The sequence below is a fragment of the Perognathus longimembris genome, chromosome 11 (genome assembly GCF_023159225.1).
Source record: "Perognathus longimembris pacificus isolate PPM17 chromosome 11, ASM2315922v1, whole genome shotgun sequence".
NCBI classification, from domain to species: Eukaryota; Metazoa; Chordata; class Mammalia; order Rodentia; family Heteromyidae; genus Perognathus; species Perognathus longimembris.
Window position 1 is genome coordinate 29,769,586 of NC_063171.1, and position 24,471 is coordinate 29,794,056.

At 39.6% G+C, this 24,471-nt stretch overlaps 1 protein-coding gene across 1 annotated transcript in view; it reads left to right on the forward strand.

Annotated features, from left to right (window-relative positions):
- F5 (coagulation factor V) overlaps nucleotides 1-24,471 on the forward strand; it is a 68,330-nt gene that overhangs the window by 22,592 nt on the left and 21,267 nt on the right. The window contains exons 5-15 of the mRNA XM_048357781.1: nucleotides 301-444; nucleotides 3,380-3,601; nucleotides 5,119-5,284; nucleotides 7,248-7,416; nucleotides 9,880-9,973; nucleotides 10,330-10,538; nucleotides 11,812-11,962; nucleotides 14,198-14,410; nucleotides 15,921-18,234; nucleotides 21,913-22,090; nucleotides 23,036-23,272. Coding sequence (XP_048213738.1) covers nucleotides 301-444; nucleotides 3,380-3,601; nucleotides 5,119-5,284; nucleotides 7,248-7,416; nucleotides 9,880-9,973; nucleotides 10,330-10,538; nucleotides 11,812-11,962; nucleotides 14,198-14,410; nucleotides 15,921-18,234; nucleotides 21,913-22,090; nucleotides 23,036-23,272 — 4,097 coding nt within the window. The remainder of the gene's footprint in view (nucleotides 1-300; nucleotides 445-3,379; nucleotides 3,602-5,118; nucleotides 5,285-7,247; nucleotides 7,417-9,879; nucleotides 9,974-10,329; nucleotides 10,539-11,811; nucleotides 11,963-14,197; nucleotides 14,411-15,920; nucleotides 18,235-21,912; nucleotides 22,091-23,035; nucleotides 23,273-24,471) is intronic.

Below are 24,471 nucleotides of genomic sequence, written 5' to 3' on the forward strand. Positions count from 1 at the left end.
TATGTATATGTATTAATGTATTATATGTATGTGAATGTATGTACATACATAATACATATATATTAGAAATGGATGCTGGTAATGAGACTCAACAGTCATCAAATGCTTACATGCAGTACCAGGTAAGATGTAACTTTAGACCTCTGTTTACCAAGTCTATATGGTGCCAAAGTATATAATGTGGCAGGAGAAAGGTTACTACATGATAAATTTCTGATTTGTTTCTTGCCCTAAATTCTTTGCTATCAAGGACAGTCTACAATCTGAGGTACTATTAGAAAATATAGATCTTCTTTCCAGGTACTCTGACTGAGGATGGGACTCAGAAGATGTTTGACAAGCAGCATGTGCTGCTATTTGCTGTGTTTGATGAAAGCAAGAGCTGGAGCCCGTCATCATCCCTAATGTACACTGTGAATGGCTATGTTAACAGGACAATGCCAGGTAACACAGCAGCCATGAATCATGTATGTCTTGGTTCCCTTGTTTCCCTCGAGACCCTAGGGAAGTTGGCCGTTCTCCTTGATTTTCAACTCCTAATCAGAAAGTAATGCAGTCCAAAGCAATGTTTCTCAAGATTTTGTCATCTTTTTTTTTAAACAGGAAGTGCAATGGATAAATTGAAAGCTAAATAAGAAAAATAATGTGCATCCTTCTTAGTTTTCTGGGGATGTTTCAACTTGGCATCTACCTCCAGGGTATCAGTGAATTCTGTGATCCCTGTTGGCTAGTGACCACATCCTCTTCTACTGAATTTAAAGGCCACTCCCTAGCAGAAAACATCATCAGAAAGGAAATAAAAACACTTGCAGTGAAGACAAATAGGCGATTAGGAGGCGTCTTTCCCGTACAAACGTACTACTAACATTTTTCAAAAATCAATAAATGAGTAACAGTGTTGTCTAAATTGTTTTCCCATCCAGATAAGGCAGCTACTGGAGAGTGAGGGTAAGACACCCTGAATTCCCCTGTTAATCTATTGTCTGTTGGAATAACAAAATACCTAAAGCTAGGTCTTTATTTTAAAAAGATGTTTATTTGGGTCACAGTTTCTAGAACCTGAAAGTCCAAGGTTTAGCAGCTCCATCAGTTTATCCACTGGTGAGGGCCTCACTGTCTGTGTCAAAACCTGGCACAGAAGAAAGGAGAATGGTCACAAGCAGGAGAGGTCCATGGAGGGGTGGCCTAGGTTTATAACAACTCACTTTCATGAAAACTACACATGAACTTGGAATAACTATACTAATACGCCTAATGGCAGCACCTCCAGTGATGTAAGTACCTTTGGGTTAGCCTCCAGCACATCTATCCATAGCCAAACCATAGCTCCCACCTAGACCACTTAGGCTTCTTCTGGCTGGTAAAACAGACTTAGAACTAAAGATCCAGGGTCTGTGGTAACCAGCCTGAGGAAACAACAACTGTATTTCCTGTATTATGAAACACTAAACTTGTAAGAAGTCCTTCTGTATGTCTGAATATTGTAAGTGGCTTTGTGTATTGGAAAATAAAAATTACCTAGAGGCAAGGCCTAGGTACTACTTTTAATTTATATTCCATTGTATTTGGCTCTGTCTCCCATTTGGATTATTGAAATACACCTATAAGACTCTGGGTATTAGATCTAAGATCCAAAGTCAGGATTTACCAACTTGAGACTTGATCAACCTCTCCCTGGGAGATATGAATTCATTTCTCATTCACTTCTTCATCTTCAGCTAATCCTGACCAATGAGTACTCTCAGTGGAATAGACTATCTGTGAATTATCTGGGTCCAGGCAGAATAGTCTACATAAATGAATATAAGTCAAAAGAGGAGACCATGTGCACAAAAATAAAAATTACTTCATCAGAGTGGAAAAATGATAAATTGATGGTTGAGAAGAAATAATTTAGGGTAAAGGAAGGAGGGAAGGTAACTGTCGTTGTAAAAATGCTTACTGCCAATAAAATTCCCTTTCCTATGGAACAATATATATTATTGCAATAAATGTTATATAACTGTGTTCATTGCTAGATTCAATATGAGCATTTCCTTGAGGTACATTGATGTTCCTACCAAGGCACACCTTCTAGCTTTTCTTTTCTTTTCTGCTGGTCATGAGGCTTGAACTCTGTGCCTGAGCACTGTCCCTAAGTTTCTTTTGCTCAAAGCTAGCACTCTATCACTTGAGCCACAGCCCACTCCTGTGATTAATTGGAGACAAGAGTCTCACAGATTTTCCTGACTAGGCTGGCTTCAAGTTGTGATCCTCAGGTCTCAACCCCCTGAGTAGCTAGGATTATAGGCATGAGCTACCAGCACCCTGCCCTTCTTGATTCTAAAAAAAAAAAAAAAAAAAAAAAAAAGAGGAATCATTATCATCATTAAGTAATTAATTGTACAAAGGGGTTTCAATTCAATCTGTCAATTTGTGAGAACAATGCATCTTAATCAGTGACCTTCTAGCTTCTTGTTCTCACTAATAACACCAGCCATACTTAGCTTCTCACAATGATCTCCTAAAAAGGAAAACCCTACATAGATAAGAGACTGGTCCTCAGCCCCATTGTTAACCATCTAGTGATTATGAGCCTGAAATTTAAAACCCAAGTCACGATTAAGATCTCCCACAGAACAAATGAGCACTTCCCCAGTCACTGTGGAAGCAAAGAAAGACATTTTCCCTCAGTTCTTACTACTCATCTGTGAAAAGCTCTCAGTGGCCAGCATAATGAGGCCATGTTCACTGCATTTTACAAAGACCAAGTAACGCAGAATCATTAATTAACTTGCCAATAGAATAATCAAATGGCAGATAAAGAAGCTATAGAAAACCATTACAGACTCTTTACACCTTTTACCCTTAGGCAGTGCTTTGACTTCTATCCAGGTGTAAGGATTAGGTCCGTGGAATCATTTCTATTGGAGGAATGGGGTCTCCAGACTCCTCTCAAATGAAACCAGATTGGTATAATCAGCTACAACACATTTTCTAAGACTTTATCAGTTCTTATACTAAAAGTCCTATATCCCAGGAGACCCCTCTATTCTGGGTACATCAGGCTAGTTACTCACCTACTTAGTTCACTCCTTGAGAGAATTGTTTGCTTAGTATCTTCCTTGAGATGGTTGCTTAGCAATCCTTAGGATTTTGCTCCGAAATGCCACTTAACTTCAATGAGTTGTGAATGATTGATTGCCAGTCACTAGGAGACATGCTTTTGTAGGACACAAATCATGACTGGAGCATCTGTTTCCTCACAACTTTACACAATGCCCATTGCATAGCAGGTACCTCAAATATGTTTGGTGAGTGAATTTGTGGTCATATAAGAGTTCATTGAATGCCTATATTGTGATCCTTTCTCTCTCTCCCACCCTCCCTTTTCTCTCAGATATAATGGTTTGTGCCCATGACCACATCAGCTGGCATCTGATTGGGATGAGCTCAGGGCCAGAATTGTTCTCTATTCATTTCAATGGCCAGGTCCTGGAGCAGAACCATCATAAGGTCTCAGCCATCACTCTGGTCAGTGCCACATCCACGACTGCAAACATGACTGTGAGCCCAGAGGGAAAGTGGATCATATCTTCTCTCATTCCAAAACATTTTCAAGGCAAGAAACCCTCCTGACATTTTTGGTTCTGAATGCATCCTTTCTTGCCAGGCACTAAATATTACCTTTCCTTTGTCCTTCCAATCAGCCTCACCCCAGATATACATGCCCAGATTACTAATAACAAAATGTAGGCCTTTCAGACATATAACCATTGGATAGGAAAAAAGGAAATGGAGGTATTTTTTTTAAGTGAAGCAAAAGCTGGATGGGTCTCTACTTCCTCAAAAGAAGAAAGAGGAAGGAAACAAATGCACACATAGAAGTATTCTTTCTTGAAAGTATTTCACATGTAGATGAAGGAAAGACCTAGAGGTTAGATTGAATAAGGTAAACATCTACAAATTTTTAGGAACATCAGGTTACTAGGAATGCAGAAGTTTAAACATGAGATGGTGTGTGGGGGGGGTTGTTTTTGTTGTTGTTGTTGTTTTGTTTTGTTTTGTTTTTTTGCCAGTCCTGGTGCTTGATCTCAGGGCCAGAGCACTGTTCCTGGCTTTGTTTTGCTCAAGGCTAGCACTCTACAGAGCACCACTTCTGGCTTTCTCTGTTTATGTGGTGCTGAGGAATCAAACCCAGGGCTTTGTGCATGCTAGGCAAGCACTCTACCTCTAAGCCACATTCCCAGCTCCATAAGATGATATTTTTACAATGAGGTGAGCATAAAACCTGACACAGAAAGGAACTCAGTCAAAATTATATCTGGAGCAATGATGTTGCTACAATAGCTCTGTAAGATAGAGTTCCTAATAGTATTAAAAATAAAACTAACATTGAGGATAGTACTATTATGGATCATTATTTAATTTTTAGTGACCTTCCCATTAAATATATACTATTATCATCTTCATTTTACACAGAGCAACAAGAAAAAAATAAAGTTCAGCAAGATCTAAATTATAGTGTTTTCTTGGAATTTTTATTTTTATATGTCTTATTTTGTCTCTTTTTGTTTTGTGGTTCTGGGTGCAGGGCCAACTGTGGATGCTAAGGACACACTTAACTACTCATTTATATTCCGAGCTCTAAGGGTTTTTTTTTTTTTTTTGGCCAGTCCTGGGCCTTGGATTCAGGGCCCGAGCACCGTCCCTGGCTTCTTCCCGCTCAAGTCTAGCACTCTGCCACTTGAGCCACAGCGCCGCTTCTGGCCGTTTTCTGTATATGTGGTGCTGGGGAATTGAACCTAGGGCCTCGTGTATCCGAGGCAGGCACTCTTGCCACTAGGCTATATCCCCAACCCAGCTCTAAGTGTTTTAAGAGTCTGGAAATTACAAGAAATCTTTGTCCTCCAAAAGACTCAAAGAAAATCTTCCCAAATTGTAACCCTTATCTCCCTAGTTTACTCTTGCCCCTTTTGTAATCCACTGATAAAGCCGGACACCAAAACATTGTAGAGTTGCCTGAGCATTGCTTTCACTGTTACTACTTAAATCTTCCACAAATTGATTTCCAAAATATGTACTTTAACAGTAATTACCTCTCTCAAATTGTTCTACTATCTTTATGTCTTAACTCAGCTGGGATGCAGGTTTATGTTGATATTAAAGACTGCCTAAAGAAAACCAGGACTCCAAAGAAATTAACACGAGACCAGAGGCGTCATATTAGGAGGTGGGACTACTTCATTGCTGCCGAGGAAGTCATCTGGAACTATGCACCTGTCATCCCAGCCAACATGGACAAGTGAGTCACTGGGCTTCACATCACTTTGCAAAGGTTTGAGACATGTCCAAAGGGTCCTTGGAGTGAGTGTGAAAGGTCATGTGTGGTCAGCTCTCAATGAACCATTTATATTGGTTCCCATCCAGGCTTCCTGATTTAATCAATCTTGAATAACTCCAAATTCACCAAGGAAATTTAGTCTAATAATACCAGCAACAATGGTAGCTACCATTTGTTGAACACTTGCTATCACTAACCATTGTATTAGATCCACTCTAAGGACTTGATGTCAGTTCTACAAATTAGACATTGTTTCCATTTTCTTATAGATGAGGGAATGTGTCTGAGAGATTAGGAACGTTGGGAATTCCAATGGTCCTTAAACATTTCAGGAAATACTCATTCACTCATAATAAGAGAAATACAACTTAGACTCACTAAGTATTATTTCAAAGCCTATTAGACTCACATTCAGATGGCACAATCTGCTGATGAGGTTATGGAAAAGAAGCATTAGCACGCCTTATGGTGGCAGAGTACATTGCTGCATCCTTTCCAGAGGATAACTAGAGATATGTAAGAAAATTATAAATTTTTCTTCAGGTGAAATGATGTATAGATAGGGTATCCACATTAGACTACTAAGAACAAATAGGAAACTAATAAACTGATGCATCCATACAATGGGCTATGATTTTCTTTTTTTAAAAAAGAAGCATATATATCTGAACTAGGGAAGGGGAAGAAAAATGAGGGAGGCTGTAACAGATAAGAAATGTACTATCTTATTATGTAACTATACCCCCTCTGTACATCACCTTGTCAATAAAATTTAATTTATAAAAGAAGCATACAATTCTTTATACACAAACATAAAAATTCTCCAATATACATTGTTAACTTTAAAAATCAAGATGTAAAGCTGGAAACCTGTGGCTCATGCCTATAATTCTAGCTGCCTGGGAGGTTGAAATAGGAGGATTGAAGTTTGAGGGCAAGCCAAATGTGAATGGAACCTATCTTAACAACTAGCTGAGTATAGTGGCTTACTTGCCATTCCAATTGTGTAGAAGGCTAAGACTGAGTGGGTCACAGGTCTAGGACAACTTGGAGAGAAAATTCTGTGATTCCTTCTCAACAGAAAACAGCTGGGCCTGGTGGTATATGCCTTTCTGAGCTATGATTGGAGACCTGAAGAAGGTGGATTGTGATATAGGAAAACTCCTGGGGCAAGAAGTGAGGTCCTATAACCAGTGCAAAATAACCAGTGCAATGCCTGGCACAGGTGCCTCACTATAATCCTAGCTACTCAGGTGACTGAGATCTGAGGATTATGGTTCAAAGCCAGCCCTGGCAGGGAAGGCCATGAGACTCTTATCGCCAATTGACCACCAGAAAACTGAAAGTGGCACTATGGCTCAAATAATAGAGTGCTAGCTTGGAGCAAGAAAGCTCAGGGAGAGTGGCCAGGCCCTGAGTTCAAGCCCCATAAGTGACAAAAAAAAATGCAAAAAGGGCTGAGAGTTTGGCTTAGTAGTAGCCCACCTAGAAAAGTTGAGGCTCTGAGTTCAATACCAGGACCATCACCAATAAATAAATAAATATATAAAGATTTATTACAGACTGTATACATAGCTTCTTTTTGTAGGAGTAGAGGAATATAAATATTTGTATTTGCTTATTTTTGAGTCATTGTATACATTACACAAGGCGTTGGAATTATACACATGAAATGAAAATTGTTTAGAACATTCAGGAAGTATAAAAAACAATATTGAATATGAGAGATTTTTCTCTCATCGTAATGAGGAACTAAAGCTTAAAGAACTAAACTGGGAAGAAGAGTAAAAAAAGGGAATTTGGCCAAGATTAGGACCCTGCAAACACATTAATTTTTTTAGAGAACTAGGCATTTTAGCTAAAAAGGTTTCCCCATTCTAAAAGGTGGTTTAATTGTGGTTCTACTATTTCATTTCACTTTCAGAAAATATAGGTCTCTACATTTGGATAATTTCTCAAACCAAATTGGAAAACAGTATAAGAAGGTTGTTTACAAAGAATATCAAGATGAGACTTTCACCAAACGCATAGAGAAAAATGAAGCTGGGATTTTGGGCCCAATTATTAGAGCCCAGGTCAGAGACACACTCAAAGTAAGTAATAAAAACACAAAACCAATTAAATAAATACCACAGAATAGATGGCTATTTGTTTATACTTATTAAAAGTATTCCTATAATTTTAATTGCAAATGTAGCTTTTTGTTTGTAGTTAATGCTTTCATTTATAGACTGCTCTATAGCACAAAGGTCTCACAACAAATTAGCAAAAATGAATAAAAACATGAGTCAATTAATTGAAGAAAGAACTTGGGGACAAAGAAAATCAGGCCTTATGCCAAACACCAGTGGTTCGCAATTGTAGTCATAACCTACTCAGGAAAGTGAGAAATTAAGGATCATGGTTCAAGGCCAACCCAGGAAGAAAAGTCCAGGAGACTCCATCTCCAAAATAACTAGCAAAACCTGAGATGTAGGTATGGAGGCCTGGCTCAAGTGGTAGAGCATCAGCCAAGCAAGCAAGTCAAGTAAGTGTTATAACCTGACTTCAAGCCCTGGTACTGGTGTAGGAGAAAAAAGGCAGTTTGTTAAATGATAAGTCCTTTGTACAACTACTTAAAGATAACAAAAAATTTAAACTCGGGAATAATTACAAGGCTGACTGCAAATTTTGTCCCAAGCTATATATAGCAAAGTGAATGTACTTGGGCAAGATTTGCACACAAATTTGCAAATACAGCATAATTTTCCTATGGCTAAAACCTGTGAGGAACTTTCCCATGGAGCCTTCAAGTGAGGGTGCTGTAAGATTCAGAGGATAACATCCTTTCCAAAATCTGTACAGCTGATTTTAAACATCAGCTTCTTAAAAATAATGCTTTCCCTTGGTGCAGAATACACAACAGTAAACACAACTGAGTTAAAAATAAGTCTTTAATGTGCTCTAAGTACCTGGCTCCCTAACATTTGGTCTCTAATAAAGGTCTATTTAGATATGTATCAAAAGCTTGAAGTTAGGGGCTATGAATGTGGCTTAGCGGTAGAGTGCTTGCCTAGCATGGATGAAGCCCTGGGTTCAATTCCTCAGTACCACACAAATGGAAAAGGCCAGAAGTGGTGCTGTGGCTTAAGTGGTAGAGTGCTAGTCTTAAGCAAAAGGAAGCCAGAAACAGTGCTTAGGTCCTGAATTCAAGCCCCAAGACTGGCAAAAAAGAAAAAGCTTGGAGTTAGCCTCAGAAAGCTCTCCTTAGAGATCTATATCATATCTCTAACATAGATAATAAGTGACCAGCAAGAACTGAAGGTTGCAATTTGCAAAAAGTTAAGATAATGTAGATCTTCTACAAACTAAGTATGATTTAAAGCCTTGGGCAATTAATCAAGATTTGCTTTGGAAGATTAATAACGTAGTAAAGATTTAAGAACCTAATAAAGATTTCTGTGTGAATCATATCCCCAGATAAAGTCTACTTTGTTTATTTAAACAACAACCAGCTGCCCGTTGGTGGCTCACACCTGTAATCCTAGTTACTCAGGAGGCTGAGAGCAAAGGATCACAGTTCAAAGCTAGCCTCAACAGGAAAGTCTGTGAGACTCTTATCTCTAATTATACACCAGAAAACTGGAAGTGGAGCTGTGGCTCAAAGTGGTAGAGTCCTATCCTTGGGCAAAAAAATCTCAGGGACAGTGCCCAGTCCAAGCCCCATGACCACCACCACCAACAACAACAACAATGACAACAAAATGAAAGATCTAGGTGCCAGTAGCTCACACTTGTAATTCTAACAATTCAGGCTGAGTTCTGAGGAGCAAAGTTTAAAGCCAGCCCACATAGGAAAATCCATGAGACTCTTATGTCACTTAAGTTCAATTAATCAGCAAAAAGCCAGAAGTGGAGCTGTGGCTCAAGTGGTAGAGCACCAGCCTTGAGTGGAAAAGCTGACACCACACCCTGGCCGTAAGTTCATGCCCCACTACCAGTGTACATGCACACACACACACACATGTTCACACACACATGTTCACACACACACACACACATACACACATACACACACACACACACATCAATGAAAGAACAAAGCATTTCTTTCCTATGAGGTCTTCCTTTACCTCACTTCTCGTTCCTTTTAGGTGTATTAGATTCAAATACAAAAATACTTTGTTGGGAATGCATAATCTGGGTTTTATGCCCTGCAGGAAGACAGTGGATCTAGAAGATCAGGCAGGCAGAAGAAGGAAAAAATGTCTAGAGATAAGAAGAAACAGATGTGGTCCAGGTAGGGAAGAAAGATGAGGACCAACTTGAAGAGCTGTAATACAATGTGAGGAAAATGTAATTTCTCCTCTAAGGTCACCTCAATTTTTCACCATAATACGTGAGTGAAACTATCCCAAAGGTCCCTACAAGGTGAAGGAAATTACTGCTCATATAGCAGAACTACTATGCCAACTCATGCATACACATGTGAGCTAAATGTGCAGAGCCAGCATCCTCTATTGGCTCTCATGAGAAACTTTAAATCCTGAAATTACAATATTGACTTAACTTTGCAGATCATGTTTAAAAATATGGCCAGCAGAGCATATAGCATTTATCCTCATGGAGTGACCTTTTCTCCTCAAGATGATGAAGCCAACTCTACCTCAGGTGGGATCTTTCACCACTACTGAAACATATGACCTGGAAAATACTTCCATACTTTTTCCGTTGCCCTTCTTGCCCTGTTATAATACACACATACAGATAGCCTAAAAGTCACAAACACGTCTCACCTCAGGATTCTGTCTGTGGTTACAAAATATGGAATTCTTTTATTACTGTTGTAGATGCCCCTAGTGGAGAACTATTGAAACAGCTACATGCTATCCAGAATTCCAAGTGTTTAATGTAAAAAGACAAATTCTTTCCTGATATTATTTGGTTCTAGTGAGAGCTAAAATATTTATTTTGTATCATGTGATAATATTTCAAATTAAAATAATTTTGAGTGTATTCACTTTTAGGCAATCACATGATCAGAGCAGTTCAACCCGGAGAAACCTATACTTACAAATGGAATATCCTAGAGTCTGATGAACCCACAGAAAATGATGCTCAGTGCTTAACAAGACCGTACTACAGTGACGTAGATATGACAAGGGACATTGCCTCTGGGCTCATAGGGCTTCTTCTAATTTGTAAGAGCAGATCCCTGGATATTCGGGGCATACAGGTAATTGGTCTTTGACATAACTTTTCAGAAATTCTGAGAATTCCTCCTGTCCAGAGCAGATCAGATCTCCTTGTTACATTATGGGGTTTTTCTATCTATAGTCTTCTTTAATGCCATTATAATAACACTCAGTGGGATAATTGTTTCTGTCTTTGTTTTCTTGACACTCAGTGCAGAATGTAAGTCTATAGTGTGATGCTGTATTTAAGTTTAGAATGAACTCCCTATTTGTTGGCTGTGTTGAAGAAGTCATTTAACCTCTCAAAACTTCTTCCTTTTATTAAATGGGTAAATCTTCTACCAAAAATTGAACACAGTAGTCTGGGGGATTCTGTGAGAAATTACATTTCTGCTAGAAATGTAAATTTCTTTTTTTCTTTTTTTTTGGCCAGTCCTGGGGCTTGTACTCAGGGCCTGAGCACTGTCCCTGGCTTCTTTTTGCTCAAGGCTAGCATTCTGCCACTTGAGCCACAGCGCCACTTCTGGCCATTTTCTGTATATGTGGTGCTGGGGAATTGAACCCAGGGCCTCATGTATACGAGGCAAGCACTCTTGCCACTAGGCCATATCCCTAGCCCCAGAAATGTAAATTTCTGTATCGATTTTTAGTACTTCCAGAGACTTGCAATAGAGAGAAAGATAGAAGAGATTCCCAGAAAATAGATGCAGTTGAAGATGACTGCTAGTAAAGTTGGAGCCAAACAATAGCCTTTCAGCAGTGAGACTAAATTATCCCAAAGAATGTGAACAAGACACTGATCTGAGTTTTTCATCACTGAAGATCAATAGTCATATTATTATTAGCCTAAAATTCCCTTAGGCTAAATTATAATCAGAGTTGTATCTCAAAGCATACAAAATAAACATGTGTCTAGAAACTAAGAACTGTTTATTTCCAGGATCCAGATTTATTGAAGTAGCATAGGAAACAAGAGAAAAGAGATAAAAGGACCTTGTGTTACAATATTCTGTATGTCCTTTGCAACTACTTAGAAAATATTCAGAAAGATGCTCAATTACAGAGATGAACAGATTTTTCAGTTACTGTGGTGAAATGGGATTATTTTTGGCCTCTGAGATGTGTTAGTGTCTGAATTTTCTGTTTTGACCTGTTTGCTTTTGCATATTAGCCTTAGCTCTGACAAACGCTTCCATAGGTACCTGAATTTATGGTTTCAGTGGCACCTAGTATCTATACAGTGTCGGAGAACTTAGTGTTAATAGGTCCTCAGCTGGAGCATTAACCACTGACCACAGCCTTTTCATCCTCCAGAGGGCAGCAGACATCGAGCAGCTGGCTGTGTTTGCTGTGTTTGATGAGAACAAGAGCTGGTATATTGAGGACAACATCTACAAATTTTGTGAAAACCCTGATGAGGTGAAACGTGATGATCCCAAGTTTTACCAATCAAACATCATGAGCAGTAAGTTAGAGACCATCTCTTTCCATCACACTTTCACTCCTGTGGTTGAAGAGGGTCTGGCTCTGCCTAAACACAGAGGCAAAGATGAGAAATCATCACTCAAGAGCAGTTCTCTTATCCTCACTTCCAATTCAAGGACTTGTTGGTGAAAATCCTTGAGTAAAGTTGAAAGCAACCAATGCTTAATAGCCTTTATGCAAAGGATTGGCAGGTTATTCTTTACATCTTCTTGGTCTCCTGATCTCAATGTATGTAGGGAAGGGCTGGGTATAGAACGTGTTACACTCTTGGTTAGGGCACTGGAGATTTTAGCCTTGTATGGGGTGAATTCTATTCACTTAAGACTAGAGCAGAAACAAGATATGCAATCCATGCTAAAGCAAAGTGAGTCTGGGGACTCAACAGTCTTGGGAAGGCAATGCAGGAAAAGGTATAAGACAGTAAGAAGCACAGAGCAGAAGAAATTCCCTGAGTCAAAATGCAGGTACTTTCTTCAGTTCCAAAGTTCACTGCAAGAGGAAGTCAAAGAGAAATCTCATTAAAGAAGCAAGAAACAAATCCCCCCCCTCAACCAGGATCCCTTCTACTGTTCCTGAGTCAAAAGTGACCTTCATCCCTTTTCTGACAAATAATCACACCTATGATGATTGTTTCTCCACCATCTTTGCATGTAACTTCAGATGACTAGATGACTAAGACCATCAGAAATGGCAGGTGCCATGACAAACAGGGAGTGAGTTACTCTCAGCTTTCTCTGAATATTCTCATTCCAGCAGTGAATATGTCAGCTCTAGAGATAGTGCTGGGTATCAGAAAGTACATATTAGCTACATATGTAAAATTTTTCTGGAAGTTACGTTAAAAAATAAAGAGCTGGGTGCCTGTGGCTCAAGCCTGAAATTCTAGATACTCAGGAGGCTGGGATTTGAGAATCAAGGAGCCCAGGTGACAAGCTCAAGAGACTCATCTCCAGCAAAAAGCCAGAACTAGGGATGTGGGTCTTGTGGTAGAGTACCACCTGTAAGAGAAAAAGCCAAGCACGAGTGTAAGGCCCCAAGCTCAAGACCTAGTACTGGCATAAAAAATAAGTAAAAAAAGGAAAGTAAATCATTAAGTGAAATTAACTTAATGTGCTTTACTCAACCTAACATTTTATATATCACTTTAAAGGCAATCAATAGGAAAATTTAATGAGATTTACTCTATTACCTAGTCTTTGCAATCCAAAGTGAACTTCATTTTTATGCTACATCTCAGTTTGGTCTAGTCACATTTTCAAGTGCTCAAGAGGACTGTGGTAATGCTTATCTAACAGGCTCTTGGTTGAATCCCCAGCCCTGCAAGAAAACAAGAGTTCAATAGCCACCTATAGTCAGTGGCCATATGGAATAAATGGAATAAAGGTACACTGTCAATCAATATAGACTTCTAGAATGAAGTGCAAACTGATAAGGAATACACATTGAATCCATGAAATTACTTAAGTTCTCACTTTTAAAAGTTGTTGGGTGTCTGGCACTGTACTAGTACTAGAGGTACAACAGTAACCCAAGTAGATGTGGGCTCTGTCTTCATAAAAGTCATTTCTTTGGTTTGACTACAAATCAGTACAAATTTGATTTGATCACAAATTAGTCCAGATTAGCACATCCAGAAATAGAGATGTTGCCTAAAGCAGTATCCTTTTAAAGGTAATGAACATACCTTTATGTTTTGAGTCAAACCGAATGAAATTGAATAGAAAGTTATAGCATATACAGATGACAATAGTTATCCATAAAAATGACAGTCTTCTAAATAAGATCCCTTTTAAACAAAATTTATTTTTCTTAGAGACTAGTATATTAAGAAGATGAATTTCTTATGGTATGCTTTTCTTTCAGATAGAACTGTTCTGCTTACTATTCTATATTAATCTTCAAAATATCCTTAAAGGCAGATTTTAGAGCTCAGAATGTTTAATGTACATCTGTCAACTGAATGAATAAATCACTGTAAATGAAAGGCTTTGTCTCTACCTTGACATTTCTCTCTTAGCTGACTAAGGAAAATAAGTTCTCATGTGAGAGTCTGAATTTGATCGTCTAGTCACATGTGAGACCTAGGGAGACTTATCTTAAAATATCACTTCTTTGACACATCTACATGAACACTAGGACATTTGTCTTGGATATAATTAGACACATGCCCTTTCGTTGGCAGAGATCTGGCATAGTAATACATCGTATCTTTCAGCTATCAATGGCTATGTACCTGAGAGCATACCTACTTTGGGATTCTGCTTTGATGACACTGTCCAGTGGCACTTCTGCAGTGTGGGGACTCAGGAAGATATTTTGACCATTCATTTCACTGGACACTCATTCATCTATGGAAAAAGGCATGAAGATACCTTGACCCTCTTCCCCATGCGTGGAGAATCTGTGACAGTCACAATGGATAACATTGGTAAGAAGTTGGATGCTTGGAGAAGAAGCTGGCTTAGAACCACTGGTCTCTAAAGGCCACCTGCAATTCTCCAGACAACCATCTACTCCTGGTGTATCTCCTCCACGCCTTGTAGGCTTCCTTTCACTACATTTTAGGACTTCAATTTGAGAAACCATGGACTTAAATGGGCCCCATTCTTTCATATGGCTCCAATTATATAATTCTGAGCCATTGCAGACAATGTATGAATGGAAAAGTTTATAACTTTAGCTGAAACACCCTTTTCCATTTTTTTTAAAGACAGTCATCCATGCTAGGGTGAGCAATCATCAGACAGAGCTCAAATCAAACTCTATAACCTTGCACAGTTACTCAGCCTCAACAAGCCTCAAATTATTCACCTGTAAAACACCATAGTCGAAGGCACATGTAGCTCACACCTGGAGTTCTAACTACTCAGGAGGCTGGGATCTGAGAATTATGGTTCGAAGCCAGCTCAGGAAGAAAAGTTTGTGAGATTCTTTTCTCCAGTTAACCACAAAAATCTGGAAGTGGATGTATGGTTCACGTGGTAAAGTTCTAGTCCTGAGCAAAGTAAAAACAAACAAAAAAAAAAACAAGTGAGGGGTTAAAGGCATGGCTCATTTGGTAGATAATTAGCCAATGAGCAAAAGGAGCAAGTACTACATTCAAGTTCTGGTATTGGACCTAAAATAAAAAAAAAAAAAAAGTCAAGTGAGAGCATGAAGCCCTGAGTTCACGCCCCAATCCTGGTGCGCGCGCACGCGCGCACACACACACACACACACACAGAGAGAGAGAGAGAGAGAGAGAGAGAGAGAGAGAGAGAGAGAGAGAAAGTACATCAATTAACATTGTTGCTTTGGCCATTAATTGTAATACTTACCAAGTGCCTAGCACTCAACAAGTGAGAGGTGTTGGAGACTTCCCAGGAATCTTTTATCATGTTACTAATTCATACCATTTCAAACAGATTCAAATATATGTTGACCCTACATAAGTTATTTCTTAAAGATCTAAATATTTTGTTGGGAGTAGACCTCATCATCACCCTCTAGCTCCAACCTCAAATAAGATGTACAGCTAATGAGATGTTTATAATATTCAACTTCTTATTTCCAATTCAACCCTTTATTTATAGCTTTCAAAATATGCTTGACAATGTTTGCAAAAAAACCCACTTGTTTTTCTCCCTAATTCCTACTTTTGAACTATATTCTGTTAAATAAGATCAATGCCTTGATAATGTGCTTGAGTGTCACAGCATAGTCAAACTGCTGAGAAAAACAAAAATACCTAAATATTTTATTCTCACTTTCTCTCTTTATGTCACTAAGGACCAATAATTTATAGTTCACCAATTAACAGTGGTCTACACAGCACATATAGATAGATATATTTCTAAGGGCCACTAGAAATCATGTGGATACTCCTGTTCTAATGTCTTTTCCTTGACTTTCAATATTTGAGTATTTCAATATTTCAATATTTTGTGTCTCTTCTAAAGGAACCTGGATGGTAACTACCATGAATTCTAGTCCAAGAAGCAAAAACCTAAATCTGAGATTCAGGGATGTTAAATGTATCCGGAATGATGATGATGATGATGATTCATATGAGATTTACAAACCTGTAGAACCTACAGCCATGGAGACTCGGAAAATGCGCTACTCTGTAGAAAACGAACAGGAAGAGGATAATGATGATTATGATTACCAGAATGAACTGGCTTCATCATTAGGAATTAGGTCATTCAGGAATTTATCACTGAATGGGGAAGAAGATGAATTCAATCTTACTGCTCTTGCCCTAGAAAACAGCTCTGAGTTTATTCCTCCAAGTACAGATACAGCTATTGGCTCAAATTCTTCTTCCCCAAGAAACATTAGTAGGCTCACTGTTGATAACCTCACAAAGCCTCAGAAAACCCTCCCACACCCAGAACCCACTCCAGCTGTCAACCCCCTGGGACATCTCATTGGCTTTGACAAGAACTCAGTTCTCAAGCCTTCTACAGAAGAGCATTCCAGCCCATATTCTGAAGACCACAGGAAAGATCCTCTGCAGCCAGATGGCACAGGGATACGCCTGCTTCCACTCAGTACAAAAGGATTCAGAAGCCAAGAACATGCTAAACATAAAGTACTCAAGGCAGAAAGGCACCAAGTAGCAAAGCACAGGTTGTTCTGGACTGGGAGACATTCAAATCAAGATAACACTTCTTCCAGAATGAGCCGCTGGAAGGACATCCCTAGTGAGATATTACTTCTAAAACAAACGAACCCATCGAAAATTATGGGTGAGAAATGGCATCTGGCTTCTGAAAAAGGTAGCTATGAAATAATCCAAGATATTGGTGATGACATGGCTATTGATACACTGAACAATACCCAGAATGTCTCAAGGACTTTGGAAGAAGGCATCCCTCCTCCAGAGAAGCCAGGACATCAGAGTAACCGCCCAAACTTCACTCCAGTTAGACGTAACTTGAGAAACATTACTCAAGTCACACAGCATGGAGGAAATAGTGGCTTGATGAAAAGACAATTTTTAATCAGAACACGGAAAAAGAAAAAGAAGCTTACACATCATGTTCCTCTCTCTCCCAGAGGTTTTCATCCCATAAAAGGAGATGCCTATACCACATTCTCAGACAAGAGACACAACCACTCAGTATTGTCTTTATCTAATGAAACATCTCTTCCCACAGACTTCAATCACACATTCCCCTTCAGGAATCATAGCTCAATAGCACTGGCTCCTAACCATAATCAGAAGCTCCCAAATGACACCCATCAGACAAGCTCCTCCCCTCCTGATTTTGATCAAATATTTCCTGTTCAAGACTCTGATCAAACACATTCTACTACAGATCCCAATCATAGATCCTCTCCTTCAGAATCCAGTTGGATGCTTGACTATGACCTAAGCCATGAGTTCTTCCTTGAAGACTTTAGTAAAATCTCCCCTCCCTCAGAACATGAAGTTGGGCAGAATTTCCCTGCAGACCTTGATCAGCCATCCATCCCTGAAGAACAGCATCAGACCACCCCTGCCCCAGACCTCAGCCAGATGACCTCCTCCCCACGCCTTGGCCAGACATCCCTGTCCCCAGACCTTGGACAGATGACTCTGTTCCCAGACTTTGGCCAGATGGATCTGTCCCCAGATCTCAGCCAGATGTCTCAATCCCTCGACCTTGGCCAGATATCCCCATCTCTAGACTTTGGCCAGGTATCCCTGTCCCCAGATCCAGGCCAAACAACCCTTTCCCCAGACCTCAGCCAGACATCTCCATCCTCAGACCTCAGGCAGATGACCCTGTCCCCAGACCTTGGCCAGGTGACTGTCTCTCAAGACATCAGTCAGACAACCCTTTCTCCTAATAACAATGAGATACTTCCTCCAGACCAAAGCCAGACATCCCAGTCTCCTAAATCTAGTCAGCCTCCATCTCATCCAGATTTTAATCAAACATTTCCCTATCTAGACCTTATTCATATGCCATCTCCAACACTCAATGACACTTTTATGCCAAAGGAATTTAACCCACTTGTTGTGGTGGGCTTCAGTGGAGATGATGGAGATTACATTGAGATCATTCCAAGGGAAGATTACGGGAAGAGTGAAGATGACTATGCTGAGACGTATTATGTAGACTATGACAATCCCTACAAAACTGATCTCAGGGCAGATACTACAACCTTTAGGAATCCTGACAGCATTGCAGCATGGTACCTCCGCAGCAATTCTGGGAACAGAAAGTATTATTATATTGCAGCTGAGGAAATATCCTGGGATTATTCAAAATTTGCAGAAAGGTTTGGCTAGTTTTCTCTTTTTATAGTCTTTTTTCCCCACTTACTGTGGAGGAAAAGTACCCAAAATAGTCCTGGAAATAACTTTTGGTAAATTAAGTACAATATAGTTTGGTTCTCCTATTTCACCTTGGCCCATAATATTTCCTGTGTCAATTCTGAAAACTGGCTCCATGGCTTTGGAAGATATCTAGAAAAAGGTTACAGGAGGGCTGGGAATATGGCCTAGTGGCAAGAGTGGCTGCCTCATATACATGAAGCCCTGGGTTCGATTCCTCAGCACCACATATATAGGAAATGGCCAGAAGTGGCGCTGTGGCTCAAGTGGCAGAGTGCTAGCCTTGAGCAAAAACAAGCCAGGGACAGTGCTCAGGCCCTGAGTCCAAGCCCCAGGACTGGCAACAAAAACAAAAACAAACAAAAAGGTCACAGGAATCACTGCAAAGTCTCTTGTGTGCTGTGGATAGAAAAGATGCCTGTCTCCTGTTCTCTTCCCACAAGTTCTTACCCTCCTGTCTTGTTCTAAAATGGAGCTTAGCCTATCCATAGTGACCATCTAATTAATATTATTTTATTGAAGTTGGTTTCAAATCCAAATTATAATGTAAACACCCCCTTCTCACATTTATGTGTTTACGGCACAGATTCTGTAAGAAAAACTTTTTTTTTTTTTTTGGCCAGTCCTGGGCCTTGGACTCAGGGCCTGAGCACTGTCCCTGGCTTCTTCCCGCTCAAGGCTAGCACTCTGCCACTTGAGCCACAGTGCCGCTTCTGGCCGTTTTCTGTATATGTGGTGCTGGAGAATCGAACCTAGGGCCTCGTGTATCCGAGGCAGGCACTCTTGCCACTAGGCTATATCCCCAGCCCCAGAAAACCTTTTTATATTAAGATACTTTTTTTTGTATATAAGTACTATTTATTCCTTCCTTCCATAAATATAGCATGAAGGGACAAAGCTGCCTTCCTTTGGGAGCAGTTAGGACAGGTCTCTGTTTTTCTTAGTTCTGTCTCCCAGGTTAGCCATTGTTACCATGGCAATTACCAGCCATTTAATACTGAGCTGGCTGGCACTCTACCCTTCCTTTTTAAAAAAAAAATTTATTGTCAAACTGATGTACAGAGAGGATACATTTTCATATGTTAGGCATTGGATACATTTCTTGTACTGTTTGTTGCCTCCTCTCTCATTCCACCTCCCTCCTCCTCCTTTCCCCCCATGAGTTGTTCAGTTGATTTACACCAAACAGTTTTGATACTTTTCTTTTCCTTTTCTTTTTCTTTGCCATTCCTGGGCCTTGGACTCAGGGCCTAAGCACTGTCCCTGGCTTCTTTTTGCTCAAGGCTAGCACTCTGCCACTTGAGCCACAGCACAACTTCTGGCCATTTTCTATATATGTGGTGCTGGGGAATCGAACTCAGGGCTTCATGTGTACAAGGCAAGCACTCTTGCCACTAGGCCATATTCCCAGCCCATTAAGATACTTTTCAACATATATCTACTTATGTTTAAGATCATTTTCAATTAAGTATTGCATACAGGGAGAAAGCCATATTGGGCTCAGCTGTGTGTTTGGGATGAAGAGAGAGGAGGAAAGGAGAAAGAATTAGTCAATTGCAGATTCTCAGGGATACAACATAGTGATTAATTGTTCATTCACTGTCTATAAACAGTCTACAGCTCTCATAAAAGCTGTTACATTGATTCACTAAAAAATGAAGTATAATGAGAGTAGCCAAATAGAAAGTGTGGTGTGACTTTTGCCCTCTAGCATTTATTTCCACATGAGGATTCTTGTTTAAAATACTTTCTTCCTGACTTCCTACTTGAATGCATGAGACTAACTGGGTATCTGAGAATTCTAAGCAAAGTCTGAGAGGGGTAGAATAGAACAATTCTTTAAAAAATCTCATGGTTTACTCTAGTCCTATACCAAGTGTTAGGGTAAAGTTGTTTTCTCTTCTCCCTTGTGTTCTGATGAGACTGCATGCTTAGCTTAGAGTCTATCTAGAATGGATGAGGTTAGCAGGGGAGAAAGACTCGAAGGAAGGCAGAGTAAAATTCTACCTTGGCTACACAGATTGACTCATGCCTATAGTTCTATCTACTTGGAAATCTAGAGGATTGTAGTCAACTGACAGCTAGCACAAAATGTTGGAGACCTATCAGAAAAAAAAAAAAACAACAACCAACAACAACAAAGCAAAAAGAACTGTATCTTGGGGCATCATGACCTAAGTGGCAAAGCACTTGCCTAGAAAGTATGAGATCCTCAGTTCAAATCCCAGTACCACCACCATCAAAAAAAAAATCTCTGTTGATAGCTCATGGAATATAAGAGTAGTATTATGAGTTTGACAGATGAAGGTTTGGCTTATTCCCATAAGCTTTGGGAATTTCATATGCTTTGGCCTCACACTGAGCTGATGAGCTATATAGAGAATAATGTGCTATGTTTATATTTCAATTAACTTTTTTATTTTGAGATAATTTTTAAGTGGCAAGAAACAATGCAGAGAGATTTCTTGTATGCTTTATCTCATTTCTACCTTGGTAATTTGCAAATCTGTAACATTGTAGCACAGCCAAGATACTGACCTAAATACTATCAGACAGAGAACATTTCCATGCCCATGAAAGGCCTAGTTACTTTTCCTAGTCACGTCTATCTCACTCCCATCACCCTCCTCCTCATCTCCTGGCAACCACTGCTGTGGTCTCTGTTTCTGTCATTTTGCCATTTCAAAAATATTATATGAATGACTTCAAGAATGTTGAATGAAATCAAGCAACATGTAACCTTTGGTATTGGCATTTTTTCACATAATACAATCATACTCAATATATTCAGCCAGTCCTTTCATGCAGCAATAATCAGTCATTTTTCTACTCAGTAGTGTTTTGTAAGAAGTGTATATCACAGTTTTTTGTTGTTATTTGTAAATATTGATGGTGTTACAGATATGTACATTGTTAAATATCTAGTTCAAAGTAGTTAGCCTATGCATTATCTCACATACTTATTTTTGTGATGACCAAAACTTAAAAATCTACTTCTTTTGAGACAGTTTTCAAGACTACAGATCTCTATTTTTAATTATAGTTACCAGATTGTATAATATACTTTCTGACCACATTCCTCTTGCATTTAACTGAAATTTTGGTATCTGTTGGTCTGTCTTCCCTATGCTTTGCCCTCAAAGCCCCTAGTAACCACCATTCTACTCTCTGCTTCTGTGAGTTTGGTGTTTTTATATTCCACATTAGAAAAATATTATGAGAAAACTAGATGTAATACCTATCTTGCAGGGCTTACACCTCAGTGGTAGAATAAGACAGAAATAGAAAAATCTCACAAATAAGAGACATATAAATTGCTACATAGGAATATATGATCTCAGGAATTTACTGTGTAAATTATAATTATGCAGTAGAAATAGAAAGCATGATATAAATGACTTGACCTTGTCCAAAGGATCATAGGAAGATTTCCCTACAAATGATACTTAGGCTGGGAGTTTTGCAGCCAGTCTCTTCCTTCACATGTAAATTCATTAGTTTATCCCTGCAACATTTATAAAAGACTCTGTGCTAGATACTATATTTGGAAGCAGAGACAATTTCCTAAATTGTTTGAACCATCTTTAATGTCTTCTATACAATTACCATCATTGTTATTTCAGAGAGGTGGACCCTGATGACGACACTGATGACACCCCAGAGGACACCACATACAAGAAAGTTGTCTTCCGAAAGTACCTGGACAGCACATTTACCAGACGGGATCCCCGGGGAGAGTATGAGGAGCACCTTGGGATTCTTGGCCCTATTATTAGAGCCGAAGTGGATGATGTTATCCAAGTAAGTGATAGTTTACGCCCTAAAAAAGTTATCAGAGAAATTCCCACAAGCACCAGAGATTGCTTAGGTGAAAGTGCCCAAAAATTATAGGTGAATTCTTGTTCAGAGTTAACAAATAATCACATTTATTTTCAAAGGCTGATTGCTCAAGCCACTTGACACTCTTCAAGACAAAAAAAAATGATCTCTCTCTTTTTGTTTCAGTGCTGGGAACTGAATACTCTGGAGATTGCATATTATTCAGTTTCCAACACTGAAAAAAGGCTGACCTGAGCCCAGGAGTTAGAGATCAGAGTGGACCACTTGCAGAAACCTCCATCCCCTCCCAAGAAAGAAAAGAGGGATATGTGTTACCTTTCTGTTTCCGTGACAAAATGTCTGATCTAAACAACTTAAAGGAGGAAAAAACTATTATATCTAACTGTTTCAGAAGTTCCAGAAATAGTCACTTAGATTTATTGTTGTCTGGGCTGATGGTAAGACTCAACCTCATGGTGGGAAGTGTGCGGTGGAGCATGGATGTTTGTGTTTTGTGTTTAGGAACTAAAAAGAGATAAGAGAGGGAGGGGGCTGGGGCCCCAAGATCCCATTGTACAAGGTCTTCTCCCAATGACTTAACTTCCTTCAACTACATCCTGCCTCCTAAAGGTTCCACCAACTTTCATCACCATATCAATTCATATATTAACAGTAGGTAATACCAGTACTTCAGCCTTGAGACTAAAGACAAGAATACTTTTTGTGTTCCTTTGGTAAAATACTTAGGCCCTATCTCAAAGGATGATTATGAAAACTAGATGAAATTTTATATAGACAGTCACAATGGCAAATATTTTATACATCTTAGTTCTGATCTCACAACTGCCCATTTTAGCCAGTAATGCTGACTTTTTTTAGTTCAGTTTGTTTTGTCAACTCATTTTTATAGATCATTCCTTTCCCTAGGTTCGTTTTAAAAACTTGGCATCCAGACCATATTCCCTTCATACTCATGGGCTTTCCTATGAAAAGTCATCAGAAGGAAAGACTTATGAAGATGACTCTCCAGAATGGTTTCAGGATGATAATGCTATCCAGCCAAACAGTAGCTACACATATGTATGGCATGCCACTGAGAGATCAGGGCCAGAGAACCCAGGCTCTGCCTGTCGAGTGTGGGCCTACTACTCAGCAGTGAACCCCGTAAGTACTTCCATCCAATGTTCTTGTCATTCCCCTAACCTTGACATCTGAGTCCACAAAATGTAAAGGTTGGGCTGTTTCTCTTTGTCTGTCTCTCTGTCTGCTTGCCTGTCTGTCTGTCTCTCACTCTCTTTTTTATTTTGCATACATTAATTGTACCAAGGGCTGAGTTATTTCTTGTTAAAAGTTTCTCTTGTTTTTTTGTGAGGGATGTGGAAGGTTTCTTCTAATCACTGGTACCCAAACTAAGGCGTCCCCAGGCAGTGCTTTAGATGGCATGAAGAAAAGTATTTGTACAATGGAGACAAGGGAGGATTATCTAAATGCTTGGGCCAAGGTTAGGGTGCATGCATTCACAGAAAAAGATGTTTATTTGCAATATTTTAATACCCTGGAGCCAGACTTCAGGATACACCTCAGGGGATTGGGAAAGTACTTGGAGGAAGGCCTAAGCAGACAATGTAGGCCCAAGTCACATAATGAGGTTGGGGGCAGGAACAGGAATTCTTTCTCTGCTCTGCTGAGTCTATGGAGATAATCAATTTGTTATCTATTGTTTGCTAATAAACAATGTGACAAGCCATCAGCACTGCTCTAAGACAAATAGAGACATAGGGAAGAGGATACAATGTTCTCTGGGAGTACGGAATTCAGACATGTTCTAGCCTGTGTCCAACTCCTCCAGGGAAGAATAAGAGAGTTTTGAGCAAAATAGCTATTTTTTGATCAAGACAAATTGTGCCCACCCCCAGCCTTCCTGACTGAGCTCAGGCTGCTGGGAGGTGAAGAGGCAAGGAAACTAGCATTCCTGTGGTGCCTACTGCATACACCTGACTCTCTCGTTTCACCTTGGCCCTCTGAGACAGGGACAGTTATTATTTCCACAGTGCAATCCCATGTAAATGTGGCCAATGAGTCTGCTCAAGGCCACCCAAGAAAACACAGGTGGCCCTCTCTCCTCAGGCAAGCAGGCAGCCAGGCCTCTAGTACACCTTTAATGCTAGCTTTGTTTTCTAGGCCAAACTAACTACAGAGAGTCCCTAATGCTCAAGTCTCCCATTTGTTTCAAGGCACACAGTTTGGGGCTGACTTCTACCCAGGTGCTGAACACAGGTTACTGCTTATGCTTTGTAGAAGCAGGTGTGAGATCAAAACCATTCACACACACACAGTGATGATCCCCAGTTATGCATAAAAGT